We start from the raw sequence: 16,336 nt of genomic DNA, 5'->3' as shown, positions 1-16,336 counted from the left end.
CCTCCGGAGCTGCGCGCCGCCGCCTCCCGCGCGGGCACCTGTGCGCGACCCCGCCGCCGCCTGCCCTACCCAGGTGCCGCCCGCCGAGACCCCGGGCCTGGGATAGAGGGTCGCAGTCGGGCACGGGCGGCGCATTGGCTCCCCCCGCTCTGTGGCCGCGCGGGGCAGGCGCCGCCGCCGATGTGTGCTTTGTTTGTGCGGCCGGAGCGGGGATGCCGGGACGGGAGTGGAGCCCTCGCCCCCGCCCGCGCAGGGCCACGGCAGAGCCCGGGAGGGGCTGGGGCTGCCGAAGGGGGCAAAGCCTCTCTTGCAACGCGTCGACGGGCCCAGCCGTCCCCGGACCCCGCTCTGCCTTTTCTCCTTCCGAACCCCCCAGCCGCGCAGATGCGCTCACCTGCTCTCCACGACCCCCGCGCCGCGGCTCATCGTCGCTCTGCAGCTGGGAGGGGGCGGCACGCGCGCCCCGGGCTCGGCGCTCAGTGCGCGCGGGGGCGGCTGCTGCAGGGGCTCGCGTGCGGAGCGATGCCCTGCACTCTCGGAGGCGGCCGACGCTGCGGGGGGAGGGAAGAGGGCGAGCGAGAGCCACCGGGGGAGGGGACTGACTGGGAGGGGGTGCCGGGCGCGCATCCGCAGCGGCAGCCGCCGCTGAAGGCTGCCGAGGCTCCGGTAACGGAAACGCACGCTCGCCGGCGGCCCCGCGCGTGCACGCTGGCGTGCACACCAGCGTGCACACTCGCACACGTGCGCTCACCGGCCCAGCCTCCGCTGCTTGTCGGCGCCCTCGCCCTGAGGAAATTCGGCTTGATGAGGCGCGGTTTCGGTGAAGAAGGACCAGCGCCATTCTTTGAGGAGGGGTCGGAGAGCTCAAGTCATCCTGATGTGGGCTGGCTACTCCCGTATCTGGGGATTTTCACTGGGGACCGTGAGACACCACCCCCCCCCACCACCAAGGGGTTTCCAGACTTTCTTCTTAGGATTTATAAACCCCCTGAAATTGCGTCAGTTTTTGTATCTAAAATACAAGTGCCTGGAATGAGGTACCACAGCTTTGATCAGATTAACATCTGCGTGACCTCCCCCACTCCCAAAACCGTAAAGATGGATGGATTAAACCAGTGGTTCCCGAACTTTGCAATGCATTAAACCACCCAGGGAGTTTTGTAAATAGCGATGCCCCAGGTAGCATCTCACACCAATTCAATCAGTGAAGTGGGACCCAGGCATCAATATTTTAAAAATTCCCACGTGATTCCAATGCTCAGGAAAGCGTGGGAACCACTGCCTGGAGGGCTGGCGGCCCTCACCGCACGCTGTTCTGTTTTACCCCATTTTTCAGCATGGTTGCTTGTCTGTCTTCCATGAAGTGCTGGCTGTCCCAGCATCTAGCCGAGGTCTCTCACTACGGGGCTACTGCAGGAAGGAGGCAAAAGCAGAGTCCAGGATGGGCCCTCTCACTTGCAGCCTTCTCTTTGCTGTTTCTGAAATTCTCCACAGACTGAAATACCCCTGACCTCCTGGAAATGGCCTCCTGTGATGCCTGAAGCAGGGAAGAAAATGGCTCATTGCAGCTTGAATCTGTCTTTTAGATTCCTCCAAATGTCTCAGCCCCCTGCCGGCCTCACTGTGACTCAAAGGTCCTGCGCTGGCAGTGTGGGTGAGCACAGTAAAAGTCATAACCCCCACAGGTGGAACACCCGGGAGTCCGACACTGTAGTCGATATTTTATATTCTAAGAGAGAGCTGCCCTGGCACTGTGACTGGGCCTTGGTGTTCTCCCGTTGAACATCAACATCAGACAAGACTTCTCTGGGACTATGATGGATCAAGACAAGAACAAGGCCACTCAGTAATCATGTCTGAACACAGACAAAATGTGAACGTGGTGCCAGCCACGAAATACCAAACATACACTATCCTGGCTACTAAGAGGGACTGCTGCTTCTTGGCCAGTCATGGCCTTAGCCTGCCCTCTCTATGGCTAAGATTTATGAAGATACACATTCGTAGAATTATCCCTGATTTCTTAAGCCTGCTCCCAAGTCAGTTAACAAGAGCCCAAACCCTTTAATAATATTTTCTAACACCCTCTCGCTGAGACACCTTCATGATGTCCTATGGTGTACATTTCCCTCGATGCAATGAGTAATAAGTTCAGCTTGTATAACTATGGGTGTATTCCAAGTGGTCTCTGGCAAGAGGGCATTAAAAATAAGTTATCTTAATCATTGCAATAACAACACAAGGTAAAGATTACGCCCTCTTTATATATAAGCTAACTGGGGTTCTAATAGATCATATAATGGAACTCTCACAGGGCCACCAGCTGTCAGTGAAAGGCTGGTTCATGTTCACATGGGCTTGTGGGGAGCCAGCTAGTGTGTTGCCTTGGCTTCCACGTGAGCCTGAGCTCTAACCCCAGCTCTGCCTTCTTCGATCTATGGGAATTTGAGCAAGTCATTTAACATTTCTCAACCTCAGCTTCCTTGCCCCTCCTCCCAAAAGGGGGGATGTCTCAGAACTGGTATTTTTTAAATTGAGATATAATTGACATAAAACATTGTATCAATTTCAGGTATACAACATAGTGATTCCATGTTTGTATATATTGTGAAATGATCACCACACTAAGTCTAGTGAACATGTAGCACCACACATAGTTATAAATTTTTTTTCTTGTGATAAGATCTTTTAAGATCTACTCTCTTAGCAACTTTCAAGTATATAATACATTGTAATGAACTAGAAGGAACTGGCATATTTTTTAAAAGCTCCCCAGATGGCCCAACCCAGCACCTGTTGGCCTACCCTGGTTTGGGATCTACTGACCCTATCTCCCTTTCCCTCCTTCCCATTCACTTCTCAACCAATTGTAACATTGTTCCTGACCCACTGCCTACTCTTGCTAAGGTCAGCAGTTTACCCTGCAGCTGCTAGATCTGAAGTCCGCTCTTCCATATGCCATTGATTCACTTGACCATTCTCCCCTTCTTGAAATTTTCCTTCTTTGGCTTCCAGGAAGACCACATGATATGATAAGCAACTGAGGCCCAGAGAACTGAAACTCTTGATCCAACAGCCTGTGAGGCACTAAAGCCTGTAAACAACCATGTGAGTGAGCTTGGAAGTGGATCCTTCACCCCAGTCGAGTCTTTTCATGCCTGCAGCCCTGGTGGGCCAAGCCACTTCCAGATTCCTGACCCATGCAAACTATGACATAGCAAATGTTTGTTGTTTTAAGCAGCAAAATTTCAGGGCAATTTGTTATGCAGCAGTAAATAACTAATACAAACAGGAAACAAGATCTTATGGTTAGTGCCCTAGAATCACATCATTTGCACTCAACTTGGGTAAATTCAACCTTACTTGGTCTGCAAAAGAGGGAGAGAAAACAATTTACAGTGTCGACAGTTCTGCCTGCTATTCCAGTGAAATGACATGATAAGATGAATTCATCAGTCTCCGTTCCAGTGCTGGGCATCTCTCACAGAGGAGAAAGTGTTGATGCTAGCTGCACTGCTCATATTTTTAACTATCCATGTTTTGTACAAAGTGGGGAAAATGAGGCTAATTCACTGATGTGGGTTCTATACATAATGTAGTCAAAATAACCCCTGAAATCCCTTAACTCAACAGGACCTGAGTCCAGGAGTCCCCCAAGCAAAGAATAGTACTGACCTTAGGCCAGGGCCAGCCCTGGGAACTTGCTTCAGGGGGCCCTACAGTGGCCCTCCGCCTCCATTCCTACCTCCCACAGAATGAGGAGCCAATGGGGCCCCAGGGATGTGCCCTTCTGGAGACTGTTCCCCCACCCGACTTGTAGACGAAACTCAAGGGACGAGAGACCCCAAATTTCCTGTCCAAATGGTCCTAAGTGTACCTCTAGGGCCCACATAGGCCTTTTTCCCATGTCCAACTTTCTATGGGTGGAGCATAGCCCGAGTGAACAGGCCAGGGCAAGGTGAGACCAAGGGCAGCTGCTTGAAAGATATGGATGGCGCTTGGGTGGTCCACATGGGAGCTGAGTGGTCCACATATGTGTGCAGAGCCCTTCACCATACGGACAAAGCAAGCAGTGGAAAACCAAGAGGGTGGCCTGTGGACCTCAAGCCAGCTCTCCTGATGCTGCCTCACTCCAAGTGATGGACTCGGAGAACTCTAACTTGACCTGATCTTCCACAGCATTTTACAGGAATATCTGTCAAGTCAGGAAAATGGAATGTATTTCATCTAACAGTGGGCTAGCTTGATTTATAACTTTTAAATATTTAGATGTATTATATATGGACTTTCATCGTTACTTTAGCCCTGGGTCCTGCAAATGATCAGGAAGCCCCCGCCAAGAACTGAATTGCTTGTATTTACTTCAATTTACTCTAGCTTTGGCCTCTCTTTGCCTGAGGAAGTAAAGGGCGAGGCATCATTTGAATGGGAGAGGACAGCAAGGGATAAAGTGATTACTTTTCCATCTTCTTCTCCTTTTATTTAAATATATTTGTTTATTATTTTTCCCAACACATTTGGTTAAACCCATGAAGATGGTGTATCTTCCCTCTCTGAGGCCCAAATGGGGCTTGCTCTTGGGAACCCCTGTTGGTTAAGCCCGTGCTTGGATTTTTTGTTTTGTGGTGGTTGTTTAATCCTTTCCCTGGGGTAAGTACTCTTCTCAGTTAGGAGTGTTCATTCCAGACTATTTCCCCCAAATCTTCCTATATAGCAGAAAATACCATTTTTACATATGTTTGTCTGAAAAATTATGTGATACATGCACTGTTTTTCAGTTTGTTTTTACTCTACAGTGTATCTCAAGGATATCCATCTTAAGGAAAAATTTTACTGTTTATCTATTTAGCACTATTTGATTTATATGATTTTTTATCTCACTTGATACTAACAATACTATATGAAATTTGTATGTGAGTACTGCTTGTTTTTAGATTAAAAAGTAAGGTTATTTATCTTAATTTTTGGAGAATGGAGTATTAGTGGAGAGAGATTTGAAGAGAGAGGATCTCCTGAAGACATCTTGGAGAACTCCTTAAATACTATAATATCAGGGGCACCTGGATGGCTCAGTTGATTAAGCATCCAACTCTTGGTCTCAGCTCAGGTGTTGATCTCAGGGTCATGGGTTCAAGCCCTGCATTGGGCTCCAGGCTGGGAGTGCAGCCTACTTAAAAAAAAAAAGAAAGAAAAAAGAAAGAAAGAAAGAAAAAAAAGATACTGTAAGATCAGAGTGAGAATTGTTTCTTGAAGCTATGGGTAGGAGAAGATCAGGCATTTCCTAATTTAAGTATGGCAAAGACTACTCGGTTTTCTTTCCAGATCTGTTTTCTCCATGTCATAGACTCTCGTCTTCTGTACCAGGGCTGGAAAAGCAGATGCAGCCAAGATATCAACACTAAGAAGTTCTTTTGCTACTGACGTTATCCAGCAGAAGTCTCTAGTTATGTATTCAAACAACTCTTGGTTTTCTTCCTGAAGGCCATTGATATATTCTCTTGGGTTCTGAGCTACCTTGGAGCTTTCAATGTTTGTTTTCTAGAATGAAAGCATCCAATTTTTTCGTTGAAGATGTTTTTCATAGGACTTGCTATGCACCGGTTTCTCCAAATGACAAAACAAGCAATCCTCCAGGTTCCATGGAGAAGGGAATGTTGCCCACTGCTCCACTGTCACTCGGCACTCACAGTGGCACACCTCCCTTCCGGTGAAACACACCACAACTGACAACAGGGCCCTTTGCCCAGAACTAACAGACTTCCAGCATTGAAGTTAAATCATTTATCTAGAAGAATCTTTATCTAGTTGTAATGGACTGAATGTTTGTGTCCCCTGCCCACATACTTTAGATGTTGAAATCCTACCCCGATGTGGTGGTTCTGGATGTAGGGCTTCAGGAGATAATCAGGTGTACATGAGGTCATGACGGTAGGAGCCCCCCAAAACGAGATAAGTGTCTTCATAAAAAGAGGAAGACACCAGAGCTCCCTTTTCATCTTGTGAGGAAATAGCAAAAAGGCGGCCACCTACAAGCCAGGAAGAGAGCTCTCACCAAAACCCAGGTGTGCTGGCACCTTGGATTTGCCCGCTTCCAGGACTGTGAGAAATAAACACCTGTTGTTGAAGCCGCCCGGGCTGTGGCATCTTGTTATGGCAGCCCGAGCTGACTCACACTAATCTTTAGGCATCTGTGTCAACAAATGTTATTACATTTGGGGGAGGACTATTCTGTTTCTGCCTTTATCCCACTAGACTTTATCTCTTTGCTTCATTTACTTAGAGACAGAAAGTGTGTGAGAAGGAATTGGAGGAAAGAAACTTCAGCTAGGAAGTTATCATTCTTCCCTCCTACAACCCGACACCCCCTTTCTAATCGTGCTCCTGAAGGTGGAACTGCTCAAAGAGTGATACCCAGATCTAGTTTTATGACACAAGGTCCTGTCTCCAATGAACTCTATGGCTGCTACAGAACAATAAAACATTGTTCAACACAATTCTAATTCTCCTTAATTTTTAAAATTTAATATCATCTGGGTTTTTTAGGAGACAATAAGATAATTGTAATTCCAGAAAAAAAATGGAGATTTTCCTTTTAGTGTTTTTTAGTATCATTTTATGTATAAAGGCTCCCTCTCCATTTTTGATGACAGACTCCGTAAGTATAAGTCAGGGTGTTAGATTGATCTGAAAACAAATTTAGTAGGCCTTGCTACACAAAGTGGGATCCACAGGCCAGCAGCCTCAGCATCACCTGGAAACTTGTTAGTTCATAGACTCTCCAGGAGGGCCAGAGAGAGTTGGTCTCTGGAACAACACCCAAATCATTCCACAGAGGGGCTCAGTGAGGACAGGAGCCTGGACAGCCACTACTGGGCAGCAGACTTCATTCACCATTGGAGCTCGTGTGGGTCCAGCCCCTTCTTCATCTCTCCAGCTTCCAAGCCAAGGCATAAGGCAGATCCAGAAGGTTGCTAGGGCCCACGTGACAGCCTGCCCCCCAACTTAGGGGAGGCCAGGAAAGGGAGTGGCATTTTCAGTTTAAATAATGACAGGAGGGGTGTGCCTCTGAAGGGGAGGGAGGGCAAGGAGGTTCAGCTGCTGGGTGGCCTTAAAGAACGGCAGATCTCCACTACCTACGTGTTTCTTTCTGGAGGAACGGTGGAGCCCAGCTCTGCCATTATCTGCCCAGTCACCTTTAGCAAGTCCAGCCTCTGTTCCCTCATCTTTCATATTACATTAGTATGATGGCTTCTATTTACACAGATATTTACAGTTTGCAAAGCATTCCCACGCATATTTTCATTTGAGCCACAGAACAACTTTGTAACAGATGAGGAAGGTAGTGTGATCTCCACTTTATAGGTCGGAAAGAGAGGCACAAACTGACCTGTCTGCGAGTGCCGAGACCACGAATCTTCAAGCTTCAGGTACTGTAACCGGTAACCACAGTCAAATGAGTTAATGCATGTGAAAGTAAATTGAAAGTGTAATGTGTTATTCCAGTAAAAGGTGTTCCTTATCACTCCGGTATCGTTCCACAAATACACTTCCTGGTGGACTGAGTCACCCACCATGATTCTGTGGGTCCCAGAATCAGCAATCCCCTCTCTCTCCTTGTGGTATGGTAAAACTATTGCCAGGAAAAGTTAATAATTAATATCAGTGGTGGTGTGAATATTAATGAGCAATAAAAAAAAACCCCACAGGAAACCAGATGGAAGAACTAACTAAACTAAAATTGTTTCATTGTTTACAGTCATCTGCAGAAAGTGACTGAGAAAATGTTAAACGTTTCTTCTGAACTATTTTAAAGAACTAAAATGGCCGCCAATTCCATTATTTGATCTTTGTCCTCATGTTCTTCTATAAGGTCCCGTGTCCAATTCTAGGAGGTAAACAGGCAGCTGGCGAAAGGACAAGGATAATGATTAGACCAGAATTCAGTTCTTCGATTCTCAAAATCAATGTTTATTTTGAGTTTCTAAATAATGAGTCTTTTCTATTTTTTTTCTAGAAAGACACAATAGTTTCCTTTTATCTCTTTTAACAGTAGGTCACACCCTATGGTTCCTTCATCATCTGTTATGAATTCCACTAACTCCAGTTCTTTCTTTGTCATTGATGTTACATCAAGTGAAAAACTTTTCAACAGGGTTTTTAATTGGGCGAGGTCTCAAGGTCAAATGCTTTTGGCAAAGCCTGCCCAAGGAAATAAGTTTTCCGCTAAGTAGTGGAGGAAAGATTATTACATTTTGTTTTTATTATTATGATGTCTCTGCTGTGCAAATATGTGATAATTAATGCTATCACCATCCCGTCTAAACTGCAATAATTTTATTTGCATTCATTTATTTGCCTAAAATTGAGAGATTTTACTAAGAAAGAAAGGAAGAATGAAAAATATTAGGGGGGCACCTGGGTGGCACAGCGCTTAAGCGTCTGCCTTCGGCTCAGGGCGTGAACCCCAGCGTTATGGGATAGAGCCCCACATCTGGCTCCTCCGCTATGAGCCTGCTTCTTCCTCTCCCACTCCCCCTGCTTGTGTTCCCTCTCTCACTGGCTGTCTCTACCTCTGTCAAATAAATAAAATCTTTAAAAAAAAAAAAAAGAAAAATATTAGGACAACCAGGAGTCTTCTCCTCCTTAAACTTCACCACTCCTTAAACTTCACCACTCTGTGACTGTGACTGTGACCTTGGACAAGTTACTTGTCCTCTCTGAGCCTCAGTTTTGTCCTTTGCACAGTGAGGATAGTAGGATCATAAGCATATTGTTAGGATTTAGCTAGTGCGTGTAAAGTAACTAGTGCGTGTAAAGTAACTAGTAGGATCATAAGCATATTGTTAGGATTTAGCTAGTGCGTGTAAAGTGAGTGCTCAATAAACATTACCTACTGCTAATACTGAAAAGGATTGTATGATTGAAGCGCTGGATTGGAGCTAAATGAAAAGAACTGTGATGGCTACACAACTTGAATTAGAGTGTCATTATATAACAAGGATTATTTTGCTGGGTATTATATTATTGCTGAGCTTTCTCCTATCGCTATTTCAAGGAATTCTGGGAGCTAAATGGAATATTAAAATTAGATAGTTTCAGATCCGTGGACAACTGAGGTTTAATTTCCCCAGGTAGAAATGGCGACCACACTAGAGTTGTATGTGTGTTAACCTGCATTATCTAGATACAATATCTAGATGGTAGCCTAGAACAATGTCACTCAGCCTCAGTTTTACAAAACTTCAGGTTGTTCCCAGATATTTGTAAACATACAACGAATTCTTCAAAATAAACTTAACTAAAATAAATTTTTATGCGTGCAGTATACACCGTGTTCTGACATTATTTTATGCAACATTTGTTGGGCTCTGACCATGTACCAAGCACCCTGGTAGGTGCTGGGGATACATAACAAGTGAAGGTAGAGATGGGCCCTGCCTTCCTGAAGCGGGCAATCTCTTAGAGGAGATAAACTTCAATCACACAATTGCCCAAGTCAATGTTAAAATTGCAGCTCCAGTATTATGAATAGGAGGTACATGGTGCTCTGACAATATACAGTAGAGGAAAAGGCAGCACAGGAAGACAGGGAAGGTTTTCCTGAGGAAAGTCGTGCCCTTTTTCCATGTGAAGCATGAGGAGCTTAATGGACATGTTCTGATGCAATCTGGAATCAATCCAGGTTTTGTGGGCCCTAAAAAGTTATATAATTTGGGAAGCCCTCTTTCAGAAAAAGAATACAAACATATCTTTGGAAATTTTATAGAAACACATCGACCGCCCAAACACATTAACGGCGCCATGTAAGTGAGCATCTCCGAGGCTCAAGCTGCATCCTGTTGTAGGTAACTCTCTCAGGATGGGATAGACTAACTTGGTGATGGCTTTTGAATGAGCAAGGGAAGTTTCCAAACTCTGCCAGGGAGACAAGTCCTCAGATTCCCTCTTAGAGCTAGGGACCAGTGAGAACTTTTAGAGTAGTCTATATAGTAATCTCAATTTTTAATGAGAAGGCCCAAAAGGTTGGGGTACCTGGGTAGCTCAGTTGGTTAAGCGGCTGCCTTCAGCTCAGGTCATGCTCTCAAAGTCCTGGGATCAAGCCCCATGTTGGGATCCCTGCTCAGCGGGGAGTCTGCTTCTCCCTCTCACTCTTCCTCTGTGCTTTCCCTCTCTCTCTCACTCTCTCTCTCTCAAGAAAATAAACAAATAATCTTAAAAAGGGGGGGCTCAAAAGGGTTTGCTGGGTTACTCTAGGGCCTGGACTATAATTTTCAGATTTTTTGAAAGCAGTATTCATGAGCAAAGAGATCCCTCCATCTTTCATACCCAGGATGTGCAACTCAAGGCAAAATTCAACTAGGGTGACTATCCATCTCAACTGGCTTGAAACTCTCCCACTTCTAGCACTAAAAGTGCCTCATCCTGAGGAAACCCTTCAGGCAAAAGAGGACAGATGGCCACCCTCGCCCAGCAGAGGGCAGCTTGTGAGTCCTTTACCACTGGGGTGCCTCTTCTGGTGGAAGTGGGTGCGACAAGCATTAGCATTGCTCACCCACTTTCCCTTCCCCTCTATTTCCCACCAGGAAGGAGCTGTACCCTCCTCTGCTTTTTTGAAGTTAGGTGATGTCATGTGACTTACTTTGTCCAATAAAACATGAGTGGAAAAGATATTTGTGACTTCTGGGTGGAAACATTTAAGAACCAGTATGTGTATTTCTCCATATTTTCTTCCTCATATCATGACATTGGCAATGTCTCAGATGGCGGAGACTCACCCTGAGTCCCTGAGTTAGGATGACATGGAACAAAGCCCCCCACCAACCCTCAAAGTCATGCAGTGTGTGGAATAAACTATTGTTCTTTTAAGCCACTGCAATCTGGATGACTTTTGTTATTGCAGCACAACCCAGTCCATCCTGATGGATACAGAAAATAAAGCCAAGACCCTACTTAGAGTCTATGGCAGTAATATGGTTTTAATGATTTTCTTGTAGAAAATCTTCTATATTATTATTATTATTAAACTGTTGTACGTATCCTGATACGATGTTGAAAGGAGAGATAACGAGTGTCACTTTTCCAAACTACCTGGCAGGAGAAAGACCCTAGGCTAACCTGAAGACACAGTGAGAAAAATTCCCTGGGCTTGGGATTACTCTAACAGGTGTTGCCGTCTTGACTTCACAGGATTAGACAGGTGCATGATGCCCAGTCCCTTCAGAGAAAATGAGGCCCTGCCACAAGTATGCTACACTACAGGTTACAAAGTTAACATGCACTCTGATAGTAACAGGATTAAATTTGATATCACATATGTATATTTAAACAAGTTTACGGAACAAGTTTATTTTATATACTGCAAAATAATTTTAAGTGTACAATTCCATGGTTTGTAGTAAACTTGCCAGGTTGAGCAACGATCACATTTTCATCCATTAGAACATTTCCATCACCCCAAAAAGATCCCTCTTGCCCAATCACAGCTAATACCCATTCTCACCTCCAACGCTAGGCAACCACTAATCTACTTTCTATCTACAGGTTTGTCTTTTCTGGACATTTAATTTTTTTTGTTGTCTTAGATTTTATTTATTTATTTGAGAGAGAGAGAGTGAGGGAGAGAGAGGGAGGGGGAAGGGGAGGGGCAGAGGGAGAGGGAAGAACAGACTCCCTGCTGAGCAGGGAGCCTGATGTGGGATCCAATCGCAGGACCCTGGGATCATGACATGTTTGTAAGGGTCATCCACATTGTGGAATGTATTAACACACACACATCAGTATCGGTATATATATTTTATACAACCACGTATTTTTTTTAAGAAGCAGGGTATGGTGGAGAAATCATAGGCTTCAGAGACTATTAAACTTGTGTGGAATCCCAACCCTTTGGAAGCTCTCAAACTGTCAGTTCAACTATTTCCCACGCCCTTAAAAGAGTAACAAAGTCTCGGTACCTGAAGACAAGTATCCCTATCATTCCCCAACATCTTCTTTCTCAAGGTTTACATGGAAAAGTGAGTGGACATCAGAAACAGTGTCTCCTTGTGCAGGGATATGGAGAAGGGGCAAAATCCCAGAAACCTCTCAGTGGCCATTTCCTCCTCGCCCCACACAACATTTCCTCAGCCCTGCCGACAGAGCACCTGGCATGGTCCCTTCTCCTTCCTCAGGCCAGGTTTCCAGAGGTGCTGAGGAGCCTTGAGTGAACTGCCCAGAGACAAGCAGCAGGAGGAAGACAGGAAGGCAGGAGAAGAAGGGGGCAGGACAACTCAGAAACCCAACAAAGCAGCAGCAAACAACACTGCAGATACAGCCCAAACAGCCTTCAAGAAAAAATTCCTGGGCGTCGGGTATGTGCTTAAGATACAGATACCAAAATACCTGTACGTAAAGACTTTGATTTCCTTACTATAGATTTTATACACCCTGGCTGCCCCCACAGTGCATCAAATATTCACTCCGCTAAAAGATAACACAAATGTAATTAAGAAGACATCATCATATTGCAGAAAGCATTTAAGCCCTGAGCTGAGGGAGACTGCCAGGCGAGACACTCTCGAAATGCCCTATTCCAGGGGTTTCCAGCCCTGGCTGCACGTTAGAATCACCCAGGGAACTCTCAAAAACACGCAATGCCCAGGCCGCACCCTAACTGTGTTAGTTCCCCGTGACTGCCAAAACAATTACCACAAGCATGGTGGCTTACGCAACAGAAATTTATTCTCTCACAGTTCTAGAGGCTGGAAGTTTGAAAACAAGGCATGAGCAGGGCTGCGCTTTCTCTGAAGCCTCCAGGGGAGAATTCTTCCTTGTCTCTTCCAGCTTCTGGTGGCTCAAGGTGTCCCTAGCTTGTGTCCTCCTGGTTGCCATCTCCACTCCATCTTCGCACGGCCTCCTCCTCTTCTCAATTTGTCTTCCCTGGTGTCTCTCTAAGGGCACTTGCCAATGGACTTAGGGCCAACTGGGGTAATCCAGGATGATTTCCTCTCAATATCCTTGTCTTCATTACATCTGCAAAGACCCTTTTCCAAATGAGGTGACATTCACAGGTTCTGGGAAGTAAACACATCTTTTTGGGAGCAACCCACAAACAGCTACTAGAGAATGAATGTTCGTATGACCCCAAAATTCCTATGTTGAAGCCGTGCACCCAGTGTGGTGGAATTTGGAAGTGGGGTCTTTGGGAGGTGATTAGGTCATGAGGGTGGAGCCCTCTTAAATGGGATTAGTGCCCTTACTAAAAGAGGTCCCAAAGAGCTGCTTCACCCTGTCCTACCCTGTGAGGACACAGCAAAACACAGCTGTCTATAAATCAGGAAGCAGGTTCCCACCACACACTGAATGTCCTGGTGCCTTGATCTTGGACTTCTCAGCCTCCAGAATGATAAGAAATAAATTTCTGTTCTTTATAAGTCACCCAGTCATCTATGGCATTCTGTTTAGCAGCCTGAATAAACTAAGACAGAAATCAACCAATTAAATCAGATCTTTTAGGGTGGAACTGGGCATTAGCAATTTTCTTTCTTTCTTCTTTCTTTCTTTCTTCTTTCTTTCTTTCTTTCTTTCTTTCTTTCTTTCTTTCTTTCTTTCTTTCTTTTCTTCTTTCCTTTCTTTCTTTCTTTTTTTCTTTCTTTCTTTCTTTTCTTCTTTCCTTTNTCCTTCCTTCCTTTCTTTCTTTTTTTGAGAGAGAGACTGAAAGCAAGAGAGACATTGAGAGCACAAGCAGGGGGAGTGGCAGGCAGAGGGAGAAGCAGACTCCCTGCGGAGCAAGGAGTCCAATGTGGGTCCTATCCCAGGACCCTGGGATCCTGACCCGAGCTGAAGGCAGGCACTCAACCGACTGAGCCAACCAGGCACCCCTGGGTATTAGCATTTTTTAAAGTTTCCCAAAGTAATTTCAACTTGCATCCAAGTTCAAGAACCACAGATCTATTTGACTGCCACTTCCTGCCCAACAGAGGCCCTGGGGTGGAAACAGAAGAGGCCCAAAGAGAGCGCAGACAATGTTCCTGTTTCCCAACACATATCTGAAGCTGAGCAAAACTGAGTGGACTGCCCATCACAAAAAAAGGAGTATTAATAAAGGAATGGTTGGAAAGAGAGAATCCCTATGGAATAATGTAAGAAATGCCCAGTGGAATAGGAGAGGCTTCTAGCTTCTAAGGTTTAGAATCTGTTCACAGGAGGGAGTTTTGCTAAAGGTTAAGGGCAAGGCCTTGACGTCATATAAGCCCAGTTTCAAACACTGGCTCTGTCATTCTTTTGCTGTGTGACCTTAGACAAGCCACCTAACCTCTCTGCACTTTAGTCGTCTCATCTCTCAGAACGGAAAGGAGACGGCAGCCACACGGCCATCAGTTACTGGACGTAAAGGTTACCAATGGAATTTAGAAATGATAGACCAAAGTCCCAAAGAGCTGGCTTCACTGGGCACAGAAGAAAAAAAATGCAAAATGATGGGAAAGAAGTTTAATATACAAACCCTTGGCTGGTTTTGCCTGTGATAACGAAGGTGAAAGTAGAGCGGAGCATTGTGGCAAATCCTGGTGCCGGCCGTACTCAAATTTGGCTGGTCAGAGCTATACTAGCCTCGTGGCCGCTACCAAAGAGACAAATTATGCTCAAACAACAGATGACACGTCTACGACTTCGGGACACCAAGAAACGTCCAAACAGTAGGGGGAGGAGGTGTGGAGGGTGTGCAAAGCCAAGAAACTACTAAACCAGACGACATGGTGAGAAGGAGCGGTCTCCTTTTGTCGATCTATATCATCAGCTCACTGAAGAACTTTTACTAACATAGTGAGAGTGATTCACTGAGGAACAGTCTTCTTGATTTTGAATACATCAGAGTACAAGAGCATGTTTGGTTGATGCGGGAGCCACTGCTTACTATTGAACCATCAGACATGGCAGGCCATGAGCCAAACACACAGCAGGCTGGTCCAGAAGGGACAGCGAGCCTGCTAGACATAAAAGCCACTGTGAAGTTTGTTGACCCTGAGAAGGCGCATTGGCGGTCCCGATCCTTAAATGCTGAATGGAACTGCCCCGATGGGACAGCTCACGGGCGGCATTGGAATCCATGCTGGTTTGGCTTTATAATGATCAGATTGTTTGGTCGTCCACGTAATATACCCCTTACCCAGGTCATAGCAAACCTGTGATTAAGGGAGCCCCTCTTGCACAGATAGCCCATATAAACATACTATTGCAAAGGCAAGCAACGGTCCTAGGAACCGTATCAGGATTGTTTTCTCAGCTTACCTGCAGTCTAAGCAAATTAGGCTCTTTCACTAAAGAATGGGGGAAAGGGAGGATAGTCAAGGAATGAGTCCCAGCAGGATAGTCTTTAAACAGTTATTAGGAAATGGAAAGAATATGGAGGACACTGCTGAGGTCGAAACACTGATCTTAATGCTCCACTACGGGAGACTGAGTGGACTGATAGCAGCCCCCGCTGATGCCCCCACACTGAAGGGCTCTAAACAAATCCATTCTATTTCCTCCAAACCCTGGTTTGGAGGAAATTTAAAAGCTGGAATTCCGGCAAAGATAACAATGAAAAACATGACATCGTATCACTGGTGGCAATGGTCAGGCAAATTAATAAGGATGAAGATTGACAAAAGTACCAGGGTGTCTTGGCCTGATCCCTAGCTTGGGGACCCCAGGCCATGCACACATGTGTGGCCAAAATGGCCGAGGGAAGGACAAAACTTTTTCCAGGACTCCTTAATGCAGGATCCCAATGTGTAACTTCAAAACCTATTGGTGAGGTCCTAAAGGAGGCCACAGTGATGGGATTAAGTTGAAAGTTTAGATGAAAATTCGGTTCTTTGAACAGACTATGTGAGATAGTTGTGTCTCCTTTACCTGGATGTATTATGGGGATGGATATTATGTCTGACTGGGGAACACTTCCTATATCTTGCATTGCCATATGAAGGCATGTAAGTGTACCCTTTGGCTATTATTCATTGGACATGCTAAATGCAAGCCTATAGATTTGCTGGTGACCACACAGGTTGTTAATATGACACAACTATTGGATGCCTAGTGGACAGAAGAGATTTCCACTTTAATTAATGACATCTCTGTAGGTTAGCCCTGTGTGGCCCATGAGAAGGAGAAATGGCTCGTAGAGACGAACAGCAGAGTACCGAGGCTTGAATAAAGTAGTACCACCTACGGCACTGGCCGTCCTTGGTAGGGCCAACACTGCAGAAAATATAAGCCAGAGATATTGGTACTCGGTGCTAGATCTTGTGAATGCTTTTTTCTTGATCACAGTCTCAGAAAAGAGCCAACCACAATTTGCCTTTAGATGAGAAGG

At 45.6% G+C, this 16,336-nt stretch overlaps 1 protein-coding gene across 1 annotated transcript in view; it reads right to left on the bottom strand.

Moving 5' to 3' along the window:
* LOC105242177 overlaps positions 1–5,924 on the bottom strand; it is a 36,863-nt gene extending 30,939 nt beyond the window's left edge. The window contains exons 1-2 of the mRNA XM_011237598.3: positions 5,865–5,924; positions 395–708 (exon numbers count right to left, since the gene is read on the bottom strand). Of these exons, the coding sequence (XP_011235900.2) occupies positions 395–708; positions 5,865–5,924 (374 nt within the window). The remainder of the gene's footprint in view (positions 1–394; positions 709–5,864) is intronic.
* Between the last annotated feature and the right edge of the window lie 10,412 nt (positions 5,925–16,336).

This window comes from Ailuropoda melanoleuca, chromosome 1 (genome assembly GCF_002007445.2).
Source record: "Ailuropoda melanoleuca isolate Jingjing chromosome 1, ASM200744v2, whole genome shotgun sequence".
NCBI classification, from domain to species: domain Eukaryota; kingdom Metazoa; phylum Chordata; class Mammalia; order Carnivora; family Ursidae; genus Ailuropoda; species Ailuropoda melanoleuca.
The sequence above is the reverse complement of the archived record's forward strand: the minus strand, read 5'-3'. Positions and strand labels throughout refer to the sequence as shown.